Source organism: Anguilla anguilla, chromosome 11 (assembly GCF_013347855.1).
Source record: "Anguilla anguilla isolate fAngAng1 chromosome 11, fAngAng1.pri, whole genome shotgun sequence".
Classification (NCBI taxonomy): domain Eukaryota; kingdom Metazoa; phylum Chordata; class Actinopteri; order Anguilliformes; family Anguillidae; genus Anguilla; species Anguilla anguilla.
This window is the reverse complement of record NC_049211.1, coordinates 30396769-30416301: the sequence shown is the minus strand read 5'-3', so window position 1 is coordinate 30416301 and position 19533 is coordinate 30396769. Positions and strand designations below refer to the sequence as shown.

Genomic DNA, 19533 nt, shown 5'->3' with positions numbered 1-19533 from the left:
AGAAATCAAAGAAGCCTGGAACATTAGTTTAAAGGTTCTTCAGTTTAAAACGTCCTATGTTTCCAGTTCACAGACTGTGGAGACTCTTCTCCCCCTTCACTTCTAGGATATGTCATTTGATCAGTGTTTCGGTGTATTTCCAGAAGTACCCCACACCTCCACAAAATCCGAGAAGCAGAGCTGCCTCTTCTCCCCAAGGATTTGATTTTATTTATTTTCCACTAGGGCGCAGCCAAAATGAAAAGGCTCGTTCTTCAGTGTTTGAGCTGGCTCTTAAAATATCTGCTGTTTTTTTGCTGGTACTGGAACAAGGGATGCACCTGCAGAGATATAATAATACAATTTAAACCTGATTGTATTTATCCAGCATTTTAGAGCGACTCTAATTGTATAAACACATTTCTCTGTGCTGTGCTGCAAGCCTAAAATATAGAGCAGACACAGACTGCACAGATGTGTCCCCACAGGTCCTCAGCAGGTGTACCAGGTGTTCCATTACTCTGGAACATATAGTAACCACTGTGTCTGTGGTCTAGGTAAATCTCTAAGAGCAAATCCCTCATTGTTTACTGTCCTACTATTTATGTGGGGACACTTTTAATTGAGTCCATGTATGTTTAACCATATGTCCTCACAAGTAATGTCAGATGATCTGGGCACACAGGCATAGACATACATGCAGGCATACTTGTACATGCACACGCATGCAGACATACACACATGCACATGCACACACTCACACACACACACGTACACACATACAAGCACACGTACACATACAAATATATGCATGCAATTTTACATTGGCACACACACACACACACACACACACACACACTCAACACTTATAATCAGTCTGGGCCACGTGAACATCACCCACAGCCAACCTGGGACACAAACGCGTGATTGAGCATCACAAATCAGGCCTTTTCCTCCGAACGGATGTTGTCCAATAAGGGACTTATTCACAGATAGCGTTTCACTCCGATCGATGGACGCCATTAAAACGTGCGGTTGCATGCAATCCTGCCTGAAATGTGATTGAAACAAATGACGGTGTTTCAATCGCAACTACTGCATGGGTGAGAAAACATCATGAGGACGACTGTCTACTTGAACACGACTCTAGAGAGGAGGCGAGAGAAAGCCAAACAATGACTCACACCTTCTCCTTTGTCTGTGAAGAGTGCATAATTTATATTTCCTGCTAATGCCACCGGAGACCCAAAAATACAGCCAGAATGCATTATATAAATTGGTTCCTTCAAGTTTAGAAAATGACTAATGCAAAGGATCAAAATAATTAGCTGGCTTGCAGATTCAAGGACCCGTCAAGGACCTACCTGGATACAATGTGCAAATGAGGTTTGGGAATTTTGTTTTAATTATCTCTAGCATGGATGGAAGTAAGTGTCACAAAAATGCATACATTTGTGATTCTATGACTCAAACATGCCCAGAATAGGACGATTTGCAGATCACAGCTAATGGGGACCGCTGCTCCAGAAAAAAAGTGACGTTTTATCAAACAGCATCCAAAATCACGCTGATCCAAGCTTGGTGTCCTGAAGCACCTTATGATAGAAGTCCATTGTGTTCAGTTTAAGGTTGTGAAACTAGTACCTTTGTAGAAGTACATAAATGATTCTTAGTGAAGTAACCGACATTGCTAGCAGGTTATTGGTGAACTTTATGGTGGCTCGAAGAAAAATCCCAGAATAATATGAAGAGAAAAGAATCCTTAAAATATATATGAACTGATGTAAGGAATTAATGTATTAATGTGAACCTAACAATGTAAAGCAATTATTCAGAGCCTTTTGGCAGCATTCCTTCAATAAATATAAATTCGTAACAAACACTTCAACCCCACTGGTCTGTAATGATACTGGACCCTGCGGTTACTGTTAGGCAGGGATGGATCAAGCCTTTCTTCCCAAGGCCCAAGGCCCAAGGCGAGATAGTGAATGGGTGAGGGGGGAAGACCCCAGTGGTGGGGGTTTTAATGATTGCAGACTTGGGGGGGGGGGGGGAGGGGGTCAGCTGCATCGGGAAGTCATCGGGAGGTCACGGCCCCATTCAAACAAATCAATTCCTGTAGGGCCCTCGGCACCACAGAGGGAGAACGTGCAATCAACTCTTCCCTTTCTGCCTTCCCTTACTGAACTGACCATGCGGAAAATACAGCTCTCTCACTGCCGCGCTGACTGACAGTTCATTCGATAGAGACAGATACATATTGTCATAAATACACTATCGCACTGCATCTGATGCATTGTATCACGCTTGTGGCTATGGCAAATTAACACTGCTGTATGCTGTTGCTTTGGATGACAATAACAAAAAAACAAAAATAAATAAATAAATGTTTTCCCCAAAGACCCAAACCCCCCCCCCCCCCCACGTCCTCTGCCCTGTCAAGTGTTTGAGTGACAGGGCCGTAACTGTGGAGCGTCGAAGGCTTCCCGCGGTGCGATCGATATTCTCGCCTCGTCTGCTGCCTGCGGGACTGCACGCCTCCACCACCCCCCCTCCCCTAAACCCCCCCAGCGGGAGACGGCTGAAAAAACACGCGCTAACAGGACCGACGTCAGCGGCCTCTCCTTCGCCAGCGGGCCGTAAATCCCCCCGACGGGAGCGCCGTAAATAAGGGAGTTTGCGGATTAATGGGAATGCTTTTCCAATTCCGTAAGGCAGGGGCTCGGTGGGGATGACGGCGGTGGCGGGGGGGTGGGGGGGGGGGGGGGGACTGGGGGATTGAGGAGGGCGTTTGAGCGCTCGGCCCCGCGCTCAGTCGGATCCCTCGGATCGATGCGGGCCAGCGCACGCTCGCATTTCATAAACCGGGCGAATTCCAGCGGACACTTTAACGAGCGCTGTTCCGCCGGCCTGTCCGTTTGAGTTTGCGCGCTCCGCTGAGGGAGCGCGGCGTGGAGCAGCTCTCTCCGAAACACCCGCCCGCTATCGCTCCTCCATCTGCACGGCCCGGGCCAGCCACACGGTGCTGTTTTCAGCGTCATTTAACAGCTCCAGCCCACTATTCAATAGCAGCATTTGTATTTTTAATAGTTATACACAGATACATTAAAAGATTAAACAGACGGCATTTAAATTTGAATGTAACATGTTTCATACTGTCTGTTTCAGGTCAGTAATCCTCCTGCCATATATTACTTTTCATATGGAGTCTTGCAGATTTTTATGTATATGTAGCAATGAATGTAAATCTTTGCAAGACATGATCAGTTTTAAATTTAGAGGATTTGGAGTTAGAGTGAACCCCTGCCAGAAAGAATTTAGGGGATCAGGGCCTTGCCTCTCAGGATAAGCTGTACCTGGGACTAAATAATCAATACCCAAGTTAGACAGAAGAAAATGAGCATCTCTGCATTCCCATGACACTTTTCTTTAGCTACCAAATATTTTTATTTCATAAATAACCGCACACCAAAGTGACTGGTTAATAATGAAAAAATGACAGACATAACGCACACACATAACTCTACAGTACTGACACACAGAACTCTGAGGTACTGATATGAAAAACTCTAATACTGACTCTGAACTCTGCAGTGCTGACATGTAGAACTCTGCAGTACTGACACACAGAACTCTGCAGTACTGACACACAGAACTCTGCAGTGCTGACACGCAGAACTCTGCAGTACTGACACACAAAACTCTGGAGTCGGGAGTGTTGGAAGAGGTGGCAGAAAAAAAGCGGTGTGAAACGTGGTACTAAGGGGTGTGGTGGTGCCTGCCAGCAGGGCTCTATGACTTATGGGTAATGACGGGCGCACCCACATGGTGCCTCTCCGCAGCATGCGCGTTCTGTAGCACACACAACTCTCTAGTCCTGCCAGCATTGTCCATCTGTCAGGCACCGCCCTGTATTCAGGGGGGAAAGGAAAGGTATTGAGATAAATAGTGGTCAAAATGAAGGGCCCAGTGAGTGAGTGTCCTTGTGTATATATGTGTGTGTGGGTCTGTGGATGTGTGTGTATATATGTGTGTGTGTGCATTCTTGTGTGTGTGTATGTATGTGTGTGTGTGTGTGTGTGCGTGTGCGTGTGCATGTGAGTGTGTACGTGTGTGTGTGTGTGTGTGTGTGTGTGTGTGTGTGTGCATGTGAGTGTGTATGTATGCGTGTATGTGTGTGCGTGTGTGTGTGTAGAGTGTAACAGACAGTATCCCGGTCCCTCAGGATAGTCTCTTGATAAAAGCAGTGAGTTAAAGGGTCCTGAGCTGATTTCTTTCTGTGCAACAGGGCAAATAATTCCCCCAAGATTAATGCAACGTAGGCATTAAGGACTTTTCTCATTAGGTCAAAGAGAAGAATGATGGGACACAAAGGGACATCTACGGCTCACAGAGGGAAATTACTCGCCACTCACTTTCTTTTTTTTTCCAAACTCAAGCTTATTTGAGATGTGTGAGTTTGAGAAATGTACATCTCAACGCAAACCCTTTCTCGTGAGTAGCAGAGCTCGGCCAAAATGCACATTCTTCAGTAAACGTTAACGGCAGCGAGTGAACTAGGGCCATCAGCAGCAGATGGAAGTGGCCTAACACGCCTTTGGGGCAGGAAAACCTCCTGGAGTGACCCTGGTGAGTGAGATGGATGAAAAACCCCACAGGAGATTGTGCTGTAAACAGGGCAGAAATTATGAACAAGCCAAAAGTGAGCTGATTTGTATTCTTCCTCTTCCGTAACTCAGCAACAACAACAACAACAACAACAACAATAACAAAAACAACAACTGGTCTGAATACATTTGCAGGATCTCTGCAGGACAATACACAGTGAATAGACACTGGACAGTTTATACAAGAAGCTTTTAGTTTGTCTCAGTAATGCCATTTAAATTAAAGTAAATGTTTACTTTACATGAGAATTATGTAGATATATCCACACATGAGTACGATAATAAAGAATACTAACAAAAGATCATCTCAGTATGCATTTGGTGATGTCAGCTAAAGAGTCTGCCCATGCCTGCACAGTTAGACCTTTTTGCAGAATGCAGATCCAGAACTTTTTTAAGGGAAGCTCTGGAATAATCATTTGCTTTCTCTTTAACCTAAGAACAGCATTGGCACCAATGCAGTAGATTTCACAGCTTTGTGGGCTGTATTTTCCAGGAGATTTTAGTGGTGAATGCTGATTAATTCATGTTGGATTTTTATTCATTTTTGGTGAAGGAAATGACACTGCACGGGGGCATATGTGAGAGGGTTAAATTTTGAAATAAACTGAACACTGAAATAAAGGTTGAACTGACTAAAAGTATTACTGCTAAATTGTGTATTGATAAATTTAAATTGAAATAAGATTTATCTTTAAAATAAATTTTAAAAACCCATATTAAACAAAAAAGAAAATCTTGGAAAGTACCACAGCTGCCAAATTTCCCTGAGCTACTTAAACTTTTATAAGGGCCAGATGGAGGCAGCTAAGGACACCAGAGCTGATTGCAAATCAGCCTCGGGTGTGTTTGCCTGCAAGTAAGGCCGACGTTGTCCACGGTCCTCAAATCCTCCTGGGCTTTGTAAGACAGCCAAGGAGGAGCGGCGGCCCTCCCCAACCCTCGCTGGGGTGACAAGTGCATTATCCTAATTGCAGTGACGCTGCGTGGAAAGGAATTTGAGTACAGTACCTGCCTTCCCCTCGCTCCAAACTGAGGAGGACGTGCGGATCGGAAAAGGCGATGTGATCTGCATGTCGAGGAGAACTGGATAATATCTGAAGGTTTGCGACTGTAATTTTGGCTGGATCGAAAGGTGATACAGGGCTGCGATACTATAGGAAATAAATATCCCCTGCTCCACCGCGGAGGGACGTGTGTGCGTTATTTACGGCACTGTTTCAGGAAGGTTTGCTTGTAAATAAATATCCTAGTTTGTCCTCCCATGCCGTGTGACTGGGGAAAAATATTACCAAAATAAAAAAAGGGAATCAATAAAATGTGTATGCCCTGGCTTCCAGCTGAGAGAATATTAAAGTTCTGATGCACATTGCAGGGGAAATCCATGAAAAGACATTAAAGACAGAATTACCCTTAAGGACAGAGGCTTTTTTAAATACAAGACACAGGGTACATGTCCCCACAGGTTAAACATGGATATAGGGAATTCTGGGAGTTGCGGTTTCATGCAGCATAATACAAGTAGAGCATCTAGAAGGTGTCACTACTTCTCAACCAAATAACCAGAGATGTGCTGCAGATTTGCATTCAAAGCTGGGACTGTGGTAAATTTAAAATGTAACAGTTTTTCACATTATTGATTTTCTAATTAGGCTCTCTAATGGAAGGGATGATGGGCGCTATATAGAATGGCTGAGAGAGAGAGAGGGGGGACAAATAGAAGTTCATCACCTGCCTTTTACACTGAGGAATTTATGCAACAGTACTGTGAATATCCCGTATCCTGTGGGAGCAAAATAAAAAATAAATATGCAAAGTAATTTTATTTAAGACTGAAGAGCACCCCCACCTCCACCAGCCTAAAAGTTTTCCAGAAGCATGTTTCTGTTCGAGGCTTGCTGGGGTGTGAACAGTTCAATCAGTCACACAATAATTTTTGGTCTGCAGAGAAACGGAACTTGCGCCATAAAAAAATTAAATTAAATTAAAATGCATTTGATAGAAGTTCCTTTCAGTCTGAGCAATACTTCTGGTCATTGAGTAAGGAGGAACTGGCAAACAAATAGATTTCCATCTGTTGAACCAAGCATTTCAGTGTTTTACATATGCATGGGGCTGTTAAATCCAGTATATATATAAATATATATATATATATATTTGCAAAAAGAAAGTACTGCACTGCAGGTATGAATTCAAATGATGCAAATGCAAATGTATTATTTAAATATTTATGAGCAGACTTTCAGTCTGAATGACCAATGCTCAGGAAAGCTTCTCAGCCACCCAGGACTGCTATGTTAGCTCTCTGCGATCTAACTGGATAATTATAATAGTGACCAATAATGTTTTAATTTAATTGGTTGCCAAGAGCTCTAAAAGATTAACTGGGCTTCAAAATCAGGATCCCCAGAGAAATATGTCAAATTAAATCTACTTTCAAAACAGAGCGCCTTAAGTAGGAGACTTACATTTTGGAAAATGAAAACCGGGTGTCTGTGTGTGTGCGTGTGTGTGTGTGTGTGTGACAGAGAGAGAGCTGCGATGCACTGTACAGTTTGGGTTTTTCTGAGAGCAATTCAGAAATCAATGGCTTGTGGTTGGGTTATTTTTTTAGATTGAAGTTTTCAAAATAAACGGAGTGAAACTGAGAACGTTTTAAATGCCCAAGGCCTACATGAATAAGTGAGCAGGGAGAATTCCGGTTGTTCGGTGTTTTAAGCCAAAGGTATATTGAGAAGATTTAAATAACCTTATAATTAGCATGCTCTAAAAACCGGTGTAACTCCGAGCGTAAATTCATATAGTGAAGCATTGAGCCCTCCCACAATATTCAGGCACTAAGAAATGGATGGACAATATTCAATACGCAAAGAAAATCTCTTTATTTTTCTGTTTTGTTTGCATTCTTGGGCCTCTTGTGTAGAGTATTGCTCCGTAGTGCTAATCACCCCCTACCTCTGTAGTTTATTTTTCAGGTACCAAGCTGAGTCTTAAAAGATGGCACATTTTCTCTATTTATGACTGTGCTGCATAACAGAAATATGGTATGGAGGCTCTCTAATGAGCCACTTCACTCAGGTATGCATTTCTTGTTTTTTTCTGGGGTCCAATTTAGAGCACACACAGAAAGGAATAATCAAGTCAACAGTGCATTTATTGGAACAAGCTACACTGTTGTGGGATTCAGACACAGGATGAATGGAAGCTCAGCTGTCGGATTACTTTTCCCTCAATGTATCTCTTTCTCATTATCAGCTCGGTTAAATAATTTTTTTGTAATTATAAAAATTTACTGTCGTCATAAAATTTTTAATTTGGAGTCTTTTATAAAGAGTAACATTTGATACACCCCAACTAACACAATTTAATACACCCATAATATCAAGTTATAAAATGAATATCCTTCAAGTTTCAAATAAGAAAATGTATGTACATAAACCTACTGTACCTGCATTTGACAAAAACTATCGTGAGAGTAAATAATTATAAACAGTATTCAGCATGCACATTTAATAAATGGAAAGTTAAAAGGCCAAATATGTGCAGAGAAAACAACGTTTTATTTATCTTTATTTTCAGAAAAAGAACAACATATACCAGAATGCAAGCAATTTCTAATGAAGATGCATTTAACAGATTAATGTCAATTTTGAGTCCAATTATTATATGTATTTCAACTAGAGTTTAGACATTATGAAATATAATTGTGTTGCTATAATTTGGATATTCTCCCGAAAGTTACCTTCCATATATTTTCTATAAGTGCCTTTCCTGTAAATACAATATTTTTACTAATTTGCACATTGAGACATAATTGCAGTGCACACAATGCTGTAGCAATCATTCATGAAACTTTGTTCCCTCTACAATTCAAAACAGGAACATGCTATATATATGCTATATTTTGTATCTGTTTCTGTTAAATTCATCATTTGGACGTAGTATAGACAACATTTGACAATGGGTATGCGTGAAGTTACTGTATGGTTTGTCTTTTTTGATTGAACATTCAGTACATAATGGTACAGTTAAAATGGCGTATCATGGTTTGTGTTGCAGCATTTATTCAGATGGGCTTTGTCCGACATGGATGATGTATTCTCTCTTCTGTATTCCTCTCCATCCCTGACTCACTCTGTCTGCCACTTCAGATGAGCACAGGCTCATTGCTGTGCTTCTGGAACTTTCTAGAACGGATGGCTGCATTGATAGCCACACAAGAATACATAATGACTACAACAGGGCATTTGGTCAGTCTAAGCTCACAATATACCTACAGACTTCAACTTAGAGAGAGTATCCAGCACTGTGTGAAGCCTGGACCTCAACACCATGAAGCCCTCTGCCTCCTCTTTATGGCCTGGAAAACTGTTACCAGCTTTTTGTGTAAAAAAACAAGAAAAACTTCCTGATATCAGTGTGCAATTTACCTTGAACTCATTGCTCCAGAGATAAAACTTGATCAGAAACTGTGTAACATGACAACATCGAGCATTGTATAACATCAATGAATTACGCTTAATACTTTTTCTATGCATCACAGCATAATGGCTGACTTGCTATGCTGCCTGGATCCTGATTGACTTTGTAATCTACTAGCTCCAAGTCTTAAGACATACTAATTGTGTCCCTCCCATTAAATAGTCTTCTCTAAGAAATTTTTATTTCCCACTTATATAACTTTAGATGTAGATACTATATGTCAAATGCCACCTTCCTGGATTACTTTTAGAGAGATTCTAAGCGGTTTGCTAAACCCTGGAGTTTTGTATCATCTGCAAACTGAACTAATTACTCATGTCCGTCCCTACGAAGGTCCTTTATGTAAATAAGGAAAAAGAAAAAGAAAGCCATCTGAAAAATGGCCCCTGTGGGACTCCACTTCTCACAGCCCTCCAAAAAGAACCCTCCTGCCGTTACTCTTTGTGTTTTGCCGTGCAGGTAACCCACTCTGAAATCTTCTTCTTCTGAAATTCCTTTTGACTCCATTTTGACAATGAATCTCTTGTGTGGTTCCTTATCGTGAAGCGGAGAGGGGAGAGGGCCCAATAGGGAAACAGCTACTGTGTTACAAAAAATATATAAATAGTACATGTAATGGGTTTTCCCCTTGGAATTGGCAAACATGCTCACTCTGCAATGCTCCTCCTATCCTCTGTTGTCAATTTGGGAAAGTGCAGACGGCGCTCTCCTCTGAAGCACGTGATGTCAGCCACTGCTTCTCAGCAAACTGCGGTTCGCGAGTCGGGCTCGGCTTACACAGACGTGAGGTGAAGGCAGACGCTTCACGTGCAGGGGACCTGACCGACCAGCAGGGGTCACTGGCGCGTGGTGCCAACCCTCCCTTCCCTGGGCTGAACTAGAGCCCGATCGAGCATCGCCCTGTGCGGCTGCTGACCGGATTCGATTACCCGACCGCGAAGATGCTGTTTTATCAAAGAAACAATCCAGCTTGTCTGCTGTGATAGATTCCCGTATTTCACACGAGATGGTAGTTATACTGACAGGACTGCAATGTCCTGGATCAATATGCCCCCCCCCCCCCCACCCCCCTTCTTCTATATTGGTATTACATTACCCAGCTTCCAGTCATCTGGTATTTTTCCAGTCTTGAGAGAGTGCATAAAAAATACCTGTCAGTGGTTTATGAATGACGCCCACAGATGGCTGCTCTATAGCCCACATTTTTAACTGGGAACTCCAGCCAAAAGTAATTATTTAATATGCTGGTCCTCACCTTAAAAAAGGGTCTATTTACCGCATTCAGACCACCACAAAGGAAATGTATAGAGTCCCACCCCAAACAATGATGTCACTTGGGTCTGATGTCATAATGCCTCCCCCCCTTCCTCCCCCATATCCTCACCCCCATTGTAGCGAATGGATTTAGAAACTTTCACGCCGGCTACAGTTCAAAAGAATCTAAAGCAGGGCTCCAGACCCATCAGCTATATCCTTATTGCATTCAGACATATCTGGTACGCCGTGACTGTGACTCTGACTGTGACTGTGACCTACAGAATACGAGGAGACTGTGTGGCACAATCCGTAGGGCAGCCGAATCTCTACCCATATACAAATCCCTTCCTGCAGCTGAGCTGACCATTCCCCACCATGGCACTTTCCCATCTCTATCTGTCACCCTCTCTACTTCTCTCCTGACTCAGTAAAGCAAAAAACACATAAGGAGGACAGACCATCTTCTCTTCTTAAAAAAAAGAAATATAGAGAAAACAACAGATTTCTAGCCATTTTGAAATGCTCTCCAATTCAGCAGACTTTTCCACTCAAGGCCATTGAAGAATAAAAAGAGGACAGTGGCATCTTCACCGCAAATGGCCTTTTGGAGATACAGATGAAAGACATAGGTCACGCCAGGTACCCCGAGGGTAAGAGACACAGGATGTACCAATTGATCGAATGATCATTTGCTGGCAGGGTACCACTAAGATAAAGGCACCTGCGTCTAATACTGATCACATCACTCTGTAAACACCTTCAGGTGAGCAGCGCTAGCTCCCCCCCCCCCCCCCCCCCCCCCCCCCCCCCCCTTACAGAGTGCAGTGGGACAAGCCAGAGGTCCATATTGAGCTCCATATTGACACTGAACCGCCCCCCCCCCCCCCCCCCCCCCCCCCACCTCGAACGTCGACGCCAAGCGCTATTTGAGATTCGTTGGAGCGCGACCGAGAGCGAGCCTCGCCGAGCGCGGTGGGGGAGCCTGGCGGTGCGCAGCGCGTGCGGAGACGACGCCATCTGCGCGTTTGTTTGTTTTCCTCTCCGCAAACACACGCCTGCCAGACACAAGCTCGCTCCCATGGCTTCTGCAAATTCACAGCCAGGCGAAGAGCCATTATCAGCCAAGCGCACCACGGACGCACTCCCCGCTTAAAAATATTCCGATTTCTGTGTTTTTTTTCTCTTTCTGGGGCGGGCTGCTTATTTTATGTAAACATAAGCATAACAAAGGCAATGAATACTTTTGACTTCATTAGTTTTTCATTAAAAGTTCTGTCCTATCTTTGGGAGGGAAAGTTTGCAGCTGAAGAGAAACTTGTGATTTAGAAAGTCCAATTTGTTACTTCATAAACTGAAATCCATGGGAAAAAAAATTATATGGGAGTGTAATACGTTACACAGCTCAAAGTCCTCCAAGCAAGGACAAGCGATCTTGGCCCCCCCTCCCACACACACACAGACACACGCACACACACACATACACACACTCAGCCACATATAAACACAGTGACTCATAATATAACACAGTGCTAAAACCACAGTGAATAAAACTTGCTTTGTGTGTTACAGGATATGTAAAAACAACTGGAGACACAATCCGGTCCTGAATCTGTTCCTTTAAAATAAATAACTCCCACATAAACCTTTGTTTAATTGCGTTATGGCATGCTCTTAATCAAAGCCAAAGTAAAATTGCCTTCATATGGTCCACTCATGCTGTTTGGTCAGTTGCCGTTGACACTAAAGAGAACAACTTAATTACTTTCCTTTTATTTGTGGTGCAGCAAACTCTTGAGGAAGGATCATTAAAATAAAGCTCGTAATAGCTTTGGGGCACTCAGATCTGGGGTATTATCAGCTGCTTTGTGTAAATCTGTGAGTGATCTTCTGCCAGTCATTAATGGCAGTGTCCCACAGTACATGATGTCAGAGGTTTGTATCCAACACAAACAGAGAAAAGCAGCAAGTGTTCTGTCACATTACCAAGAACAAAGAGTCCCACACAAAGCTAATTTTATTACATTGGCATTTGTCTGCTGACCAACTAATGCCAGGACAGGAGAAAAAAGAAAAACAAAAGGAAAACAAGAAAGGTTATTTATATGGAAGGCACTGAATCATTCAGAAACAGCGCAAGAAAAGATTCACTTCTTCATATTTTTTATCATGATATATTATTATATATTTAAGACTAGGAAAAAAAAAGTAGGTAACTACAATGTAACTAAGCTTACCACTTTTCTGTTTTATTACATGATGCTATGACGATTAAGTTTTATTATTAAATTTTATTATTATAAATTAAATTGCTGCTGTGATTTATATTCACATTTTTGAATATATATTCTTACGGTTGTTCTTAATTTGTAATGTCAACATTGTCAGATCTGTTTATTTGTTTTTGTCAGAGACCATATTGGGGTTGTGCTTTCTGTTTTATTTTCACATGCCAGTCTACATGTTATCTTTGGTGCAATGTATGAATTTAACCCGAAAATAAAACCCAGTGCAATCCCATCCTGCCGGGATCATGCAGTTTGGGGAAATGCTCCTTGTGGGATTCATATTCTGACCATCATGTGCCCTTCACATCGAATGCCCTCTTTGCTTTCTGGTCTTCCCTCTCTGAGCAATTCAATTTACTGATTAATTGTTTCAGTCAGAAATATGGGCTGAGTGGTCAATTAGCATATGATCCACCTTGGGCCAACCGAGAGACCTGGCCGGGCCTTCCATTAGCGCGACACACCCGTCTGTCTTTTACAGTCACATGACACAAATCGCATTTGCTCTGACCTGAAAGTTCAGTTAAAGAAAAAAACTATGTCTGTACTATCTGGTAAATTCAAACAACTGTCAAAAGGAGTATTTTCTTTCAAATTTGACCTTCTGTTTTGCTGTAAAAAATATATTTGCTTCCAAATGCAACGCGTGCCTTTTTAATTAACAATGCTCTGCTTAATTTTCAGTGTTTCAACTAGATTTCATCATAAACAACTGACCCTCCGGAAACATCCTGGATCCCCTCGCATTCACGAAGACCACGTGCTATCAAAGCCACAACACACAGCCCGACACACACGCACCGGAGACGAAGGGGACCTCGGTCAGCTCGACCCCGTCGGATCAATGCGCCCGCACGCCTCTGCAATTAAACTGCTGGAAACGGGGACCGGGCAGCAGCGCAGCCAATCAATGCGAGCGACCAAACTTGCATTTTCCTCTCGGAGGGAGACGGACGGACGGCCTTCACGTCCGTCACGGAATACACGTCAAAAAATATTTCTGCAAACCCCGGGGCGTTCGAAGAGGAGAAAGGAGAATTCAGCATCTGCTCGATATCCAGCACACTTTATTGCATTAAACTGCAGGGAGTAATGCAAAACAGTCACACCTGCGCCTCTGGGTCGCATGTCTCAGCCGTATAAGCATCACAGTGTAGAGCTAAAACACTCCTCCTAAGTAAAGGTGCACATTAAGAAACACAAACAGAATGTGATATTGGAATGGCACTGTTGTCATGCACAAACGATAGGCAGGGCACTAACAATCAGTAGCTATAAACATGTCACCTCGATGGGTCAGGTCCTGAATAACGGCTCAGTTCATTAGTGGAAACAGCTCCCTGGTTACAGCAAAATTGTATTAGACAGTTTTTTTCCCTCAGAATTGATTACACACGCTGCGTGTTACCACTTGAAATCAGATGCGGAAAATTACAACACAGTTGCGATGACTCAAAATGCACCTCCTTCAGGAATTATCCTTCTCAGGTATCTGGATGGCATTATGGATCGTGCCAAAAAAAAGCGAAACCCATCCAGCAATACCTACAGACTTCAACAGTCAAAATATATGAATGGCTATGACAAAAACCACGTCTCACGCTTGGTTTGCCGCTAAATGTGTACGCCTTGCCAGGTGGGCTTCGACGCCCGTCGAGTCGACCGACAGTTTTCTGCCCGTAGTCTGAATGTTTTCGGAGACCAGGTCGTCCCCCACATTGTGCTGCTGTCAGTTCAAACATTCCAGCCTTTCCAGAAACAGCCGACCGGGACACAGGATAACTGCCAGCTTTCGAGAGGAGAAAACAAAAGGGAAAAGTAGTTCCCGTCTCCTTGGAAATCCCGTCCTGAGGAAGTGCCAGAAAAGTGGAAAAGCAGTTCTTGGGGAACAGGGGGTAAAGGGGGGGGGGGGGCAGGTTCAAGTGGGATTAGAAAGAGAAACAGTCCTGGTGCAGGTTCACCGAAAGATAGTCAAAAGCGTGCCCGTTTGCCTCCCCCCCCGCCCGCCCCCATCACAAGAGTCTGCTAACGGCCATCTGTCTGCTGAAGCGCCTGGCTCCGCCCCCGCTGATTCTGCAGGCGTCCAGCCCGTGGACGATCTTCCCCACGTCCTTTTCGGGCGGCCGAAGGGGACGCCCGTTACGCCCGGCCCCCTCTCCGTTCTCCCCGTCGCCCTCCCCTCCCACCTCTCCTTCCTCCTCCTCCTCCTCCTCCTCGACGATGGAGCAGAGGCGGGTCCCGGCGCGGGGCCTGTCGGGGGGCGGGCGGTAGTGGCACTGCCCGTTGAGCAGCCTCCGGAGCGGGGTGAGGGGCACGGCGGCGCCGCCCAGCGCCTGCTGCTGGCAGTGGCGGGAGTCGCTCTGGCGCTTGAGCCGCTTGAACTCGCTGAAGGCCGAGGCCGAGGTCTGGTACAGGCTGAGCGCCATGGCCCGGGCCTTCTCCGCCCGCGTGACCAGCACGGCGTGGCAGCGCAGCACCACCGCCTTGTTCTTGATCTGGTGCCGGTACACCCAGGCGAAGATCTTGGGCCGGCGGGCGTCGGCGGCGCAGTAGGTGATGCGGTGCAGGAAGTAGAGCTGGCCGGGCTTCCTGGAGCCCTTGGAGCCCTCGTGGCTCATGCGGATGCCCTGGGCCCCCACCGTCAGCTTCATCTTGGTGCTCTGGCCGCCGTAGTCGCTCCGGCTCCAGATCTTGGCCACCGCCTCCTCCGTGCAGCCCTCGCCCTTGGCCGTCAGGGTGACAGCGTTGCCCAGGTAACGGACGCTGTAGGTGGGCTCCTCCTTGTTGAGCTCCACCTTCTGGCGCTTGGTGCGGAAGAGGCCGCCCAGCCGCTGGAGGGGCCAGTCGGGCAGGAGGTCGGGGCAGGAGCGCGCCAGCGAGGAGAGGATGCTGTGGTAGCTCAGCCCCACGCCCAGGCTTTTGGGCTTCCCCCGGGCCTCGTCCTCCACCAGGACAAACTTACTCCTTCTCCAGGGCAGCATGGCTGGGGCATGCAGGAGGGAAGGAGTCCCCCTACTGGATCAGGCTCTGAACGTTTCCCAGAGAGAGAGAGAGAGAGAGAGAGAGAGAGACAGAGTGAGACAGAGAGAGACAGAGAGAGACAGAGAGAGGGAGAGACTGACAGAGAGAGAAACAGCTCCTGCTCACTCAGCGGCGAGAGCGAGAGTGAGAGCCGAGAGCTCCAGCCAGCTGGTTTCCTCTCCTCGCTCGCTCGCTCACTCGCCCGTTCGCTTGCTCCTCCTCCTCCTCCTCCTCCTCCTCCTCTCCTGCCTGCGGAACGCAGCCCAGCTCCGCGCTCCGGAACCTTCTCCTTAACCGCTTCATCCCTCCCCTGCCGACAGACGCTCCGCACCTCGCAGGCTTTCCCCTCAGGTTTTTAAAAAAATAGCCTTCCTTCTCCCTCACCACGAGGAACCAAGAAGGGTGCCCTGCCTCGAGGGACCGATTCGTCTCATCAGGGGTGCAGATGCACCTTTTCTTTTTTATTTTTCCGTTTGTTTTTTTTTTGAAGGGGGCTGAAGTAGACAGCTATGATATAAAAACCATCATCTGCCATCACCATGGATACACTGTAACACCCCTGTCAATGAAGAGCTACACAAGCCTACACACCCACTTAAGCTTCCAGTAGAGCCAGGCCTGTCTAATCCCAAACATCTGAAAAAAAAAAAAACTTTTTCAAACTGGGACCAGCTTGTTTGTGCCTGATTCTAAAAGCGAGCGACTACAGCCATTACAGTTCAGAAAAGCCACCGCGGCTAACCGCAATCAGGATGCATTTCCTCAGCCTGTAATGGATTTTAAAGTATGTCTCCCACCCCCACCTAAGTGCTAATATTATATAACGCTAGAATCAGTCATTTGGCTTGCCCTCAGAGGGGAATTCATACTGTAAAACCATTCTTCCTCTCCTTCGTAATGCATCCATGAATCACCGTTAGATTAGCCCTCCCGTTCAACCTTTCTGTACTTCTTCAGTGTTATGAAGTCATAAATAAAAAAAGCAAACAAACAATACGGTAGAACAGGAAAAACTCTAAATGTCCATTCTGGCTATGACGCAGATTGTTCACCGTATTAGTTTTTAATGTTGACATGAATATTATTTAACGCTCATTCTAACATTGTAGCCGTGACACATTAAATCGTAAAACTGTGAAATATTCCCATATTTGTCTTTGCTCAATTTTTCTGTTAGTTGAAACTGGCCTGTTTACCGGAAGGTGCAAATACAGCAGTTCTGTCCCAGGGGACCAATGAGGCATCCATTTTGTGAATCATTTACATTTGTTCATTGGGGTGAGATGGGGAGAGCTGGCGGAATTGGCTTTGACGGGCTCAGATGAAGAAGGAATTTCATCATGATTGAGAAAGACTGAAGAGAAAGTGTGGTATTTTCAGAAAAAGATGTTCTGTCCCCTCTTTTTTAAAGTGCCTCAAAATTTGGCAAGACCGGTCATGTTTGCATAGCCGCTCAGGAGAGCTACTCCTCTACGCAGGCTGTGAGCACCCCAATGGCAGAATACCCTGAAGACTAGTTTTGGAACCCAGATGCTCTCTCACTCTCCCTCCCTTCCTCTCTCTCCCTCTCACTCTCCCTCACTCTCTCTACCACTCTCTCTATCTGTCCCTCCCTCTCTCTCTATTTCTCTCTTTCTGTAGCAGTGCTATAGACTAACCAGAAAAGAAACAGCAAACTGCATTATCACGTGCATTCGTTTCCCCCTGTTATTCATTCATTTAATTCATTGAATGAGCAGAAGGTCTGACAGCTAGCACAACAAAAATATTACTGCTTGCGCATGATGTTGAATGTTGTATTACTGTACACTGGCTGGCTAATACAAAGGTAAGCATGGCTACGTGCATTCCTAATCATGTGAAGTCGTGAATAAATCTGTTATGATGATCTGAGTATGATGAATATTAAAATATGTTCTGTGCAAAAAAACCTACTACAGAGGAGCTCATGGAAGTTTTCTCTTCTTATATTAAAAAAATCATAAAACGTAATCTTTCCACCCCCATACCGCCCTCACTGCTGATGCCCTTGCAGGACAAATCTAATACTATAACTTTAGTTGTCCAGTAAAGACAAGCAAAATAAATTCTCTTGTGGTTAAAAAGCATACAATCTCAGTTCTCAGGTTGTGTAAATAATCGTCAGCAATAAATGATCATAACATACTCCCACTGTGAAAAGTTGCTTCCAGTTAAAATTTCCTGTTGAATTGTGGCTCTTGCACTAAATGCACAATGCACACAGATGAATGGGCATTGCAAATAAGCATTGAAAAGCTAAACTGGCACCCGGACCCTAAATTTCTTTTCTCCACCAACCCAAAAAGCCGTCTCTTCACAATTTGTTACCCTCTCTGCCCCCCCCCTCCCCTCCAACTCTAACCCCCCCCCCCCCCCCCCCCCCCTTGGCTAATGGATACAAACCTCAAACAAGGGCAGACAGTCTGTCGTCAGCTTTTTTTACACACTGTTAATCTATTCAACAGTCAAATAATTCCCAAACAGTGAAAACATTCTATTTTTCTCATCTGGCCATTCACGAAGAACAAATACACGAACATGTATACTTCCAACACTATACTTTATAACAGTTCATTGAACTTATTTGCTTTCACTGAAATAGTCAGATTTTGGTCAAACTCAAGCAACAAATGTTTTTTTGCATTCCATAAAGGTCACCATAAAACACTACTGACCTAAACTGACCCACAACGTCATTTTTGTAAACAAAGGGCCTGGTTAACAGAGACCTTTAACACATGAAAAACCTTTTAGCACACGCAAAACAAATAACCCAACTAATGATTGGTGCTAAACAAATACCATGACCAGTCACTGGTGATGTTACTGGCTTTGTGTGAGCTAAAAGGTTTTTTGCATGTGAAATGGGAATTTATATTATTATTTATATTATCTGGAAAATATACAATAAAATAAAAACATTGCATAACAGGCTTAATAACAAACTTAATTCTGTTATTTCCTACATTAACAAGTAACAAAAAACATTCTGTTACTTCATGTAATTTCCAACATGAGTGTGACAATACCTGCTAAGAGCTAACTTCAAAACATATAATGTATAATCCTGCCTAGTCAACCTGGAAAGTAATGTACCATTGATTGTGAGAGCGTATTTAAATTTGTTTCTTTGTTTAGCTGAGACTTCAGCCATAGTAAGCAGCATGACAGTGGCCTGCCAAAAACCCAATCGATAACCCTCCATACTGTCCCCCTCCCCTTCTCTCCTCAAGTGTGATCCAAAGTTCATAACGCTAGTTAATCAAAACGGTCACCGGTGTCGACACTGAAGTGGACACATTAATCTGTATTATTTCCAACCTTCATTTTGTACTCGATTCCGTCCCGCGCACCAGCATGTATATTCTGCTACGTCTTCACCTTCCGTCGGCCAGACTAATACAATTTGCCTCGGTCTTCGCCAGAGTGCGCTTATCTGATCCTCTGTAATGAGCGAGAGGGTCCGGGGAAAAAAGGGTTTGTCTCCTATACGGTTGATTTATGGCTTACGCGGCTCGGCACGGTGACGCTCGCGCAGGAAAGAAATGAGTCAGGGAAGATGAGAGAGAGTGCACTGCGTAATTCGTCAGTCAGCTTCTGGTCACATCCAGCTTCTCGCTTGGAAATTATCCCAAAAAAGAAATAACAAATTCTCAGGGGCTGACTGTTTTTGCTACGATGAGAAGTCACGTAAAAAAAGTAAGCAAGGACGTGGGTGGCAAAAAAAAATTGGGTACAATGAATTTTCCTTGACAGATAAATAATGTTGGCCAGTATCTTAAATGCCAAGATTTCAGCACTATAACCAATTTATTTATTTT

At 44.4% G+C, this 19533-nt stretch overlaps 1 protein-coding gene and 1 long non-coding RNA gene across 2 annotated transcripts; both read right to left on the bottom strand.

Moving 5' to 3' along the window:
- Nucleotides 1–8182: 8182 nt before the first annotated feature.
- Nucleotides 8183–19324, bottom strand: LOC118207326. Its single transcript, XR_004761356.1, has 2 exons — nucleotides 19034–19324; nucleotides 8183–8846 (listed from the first exon to the last, which is right to left on the bottom strand). It is a non-coding gene; the product is annotated as an uncharacterized LOC118207326 (long non-coding RNA).
- LOC118207324 (protein FAM43B-like) lies at nucleotides 14230–16099 on the bottom strand. Its single transcript, XM_035380791.1, has one exon. It carries the CDS (start codon nucleotides 15649–15651, stop codon nucleotides 14683–14685), a length of 969 nt encoding a protein of 322 aa, XP_035236682.1. The 5' UTR covers nucleotides 15652–16099; the 3' UTR covers nucleotides 14230–14682.
- Nucleotides 19325–19533: the final 209 nt, after the last annotated feature.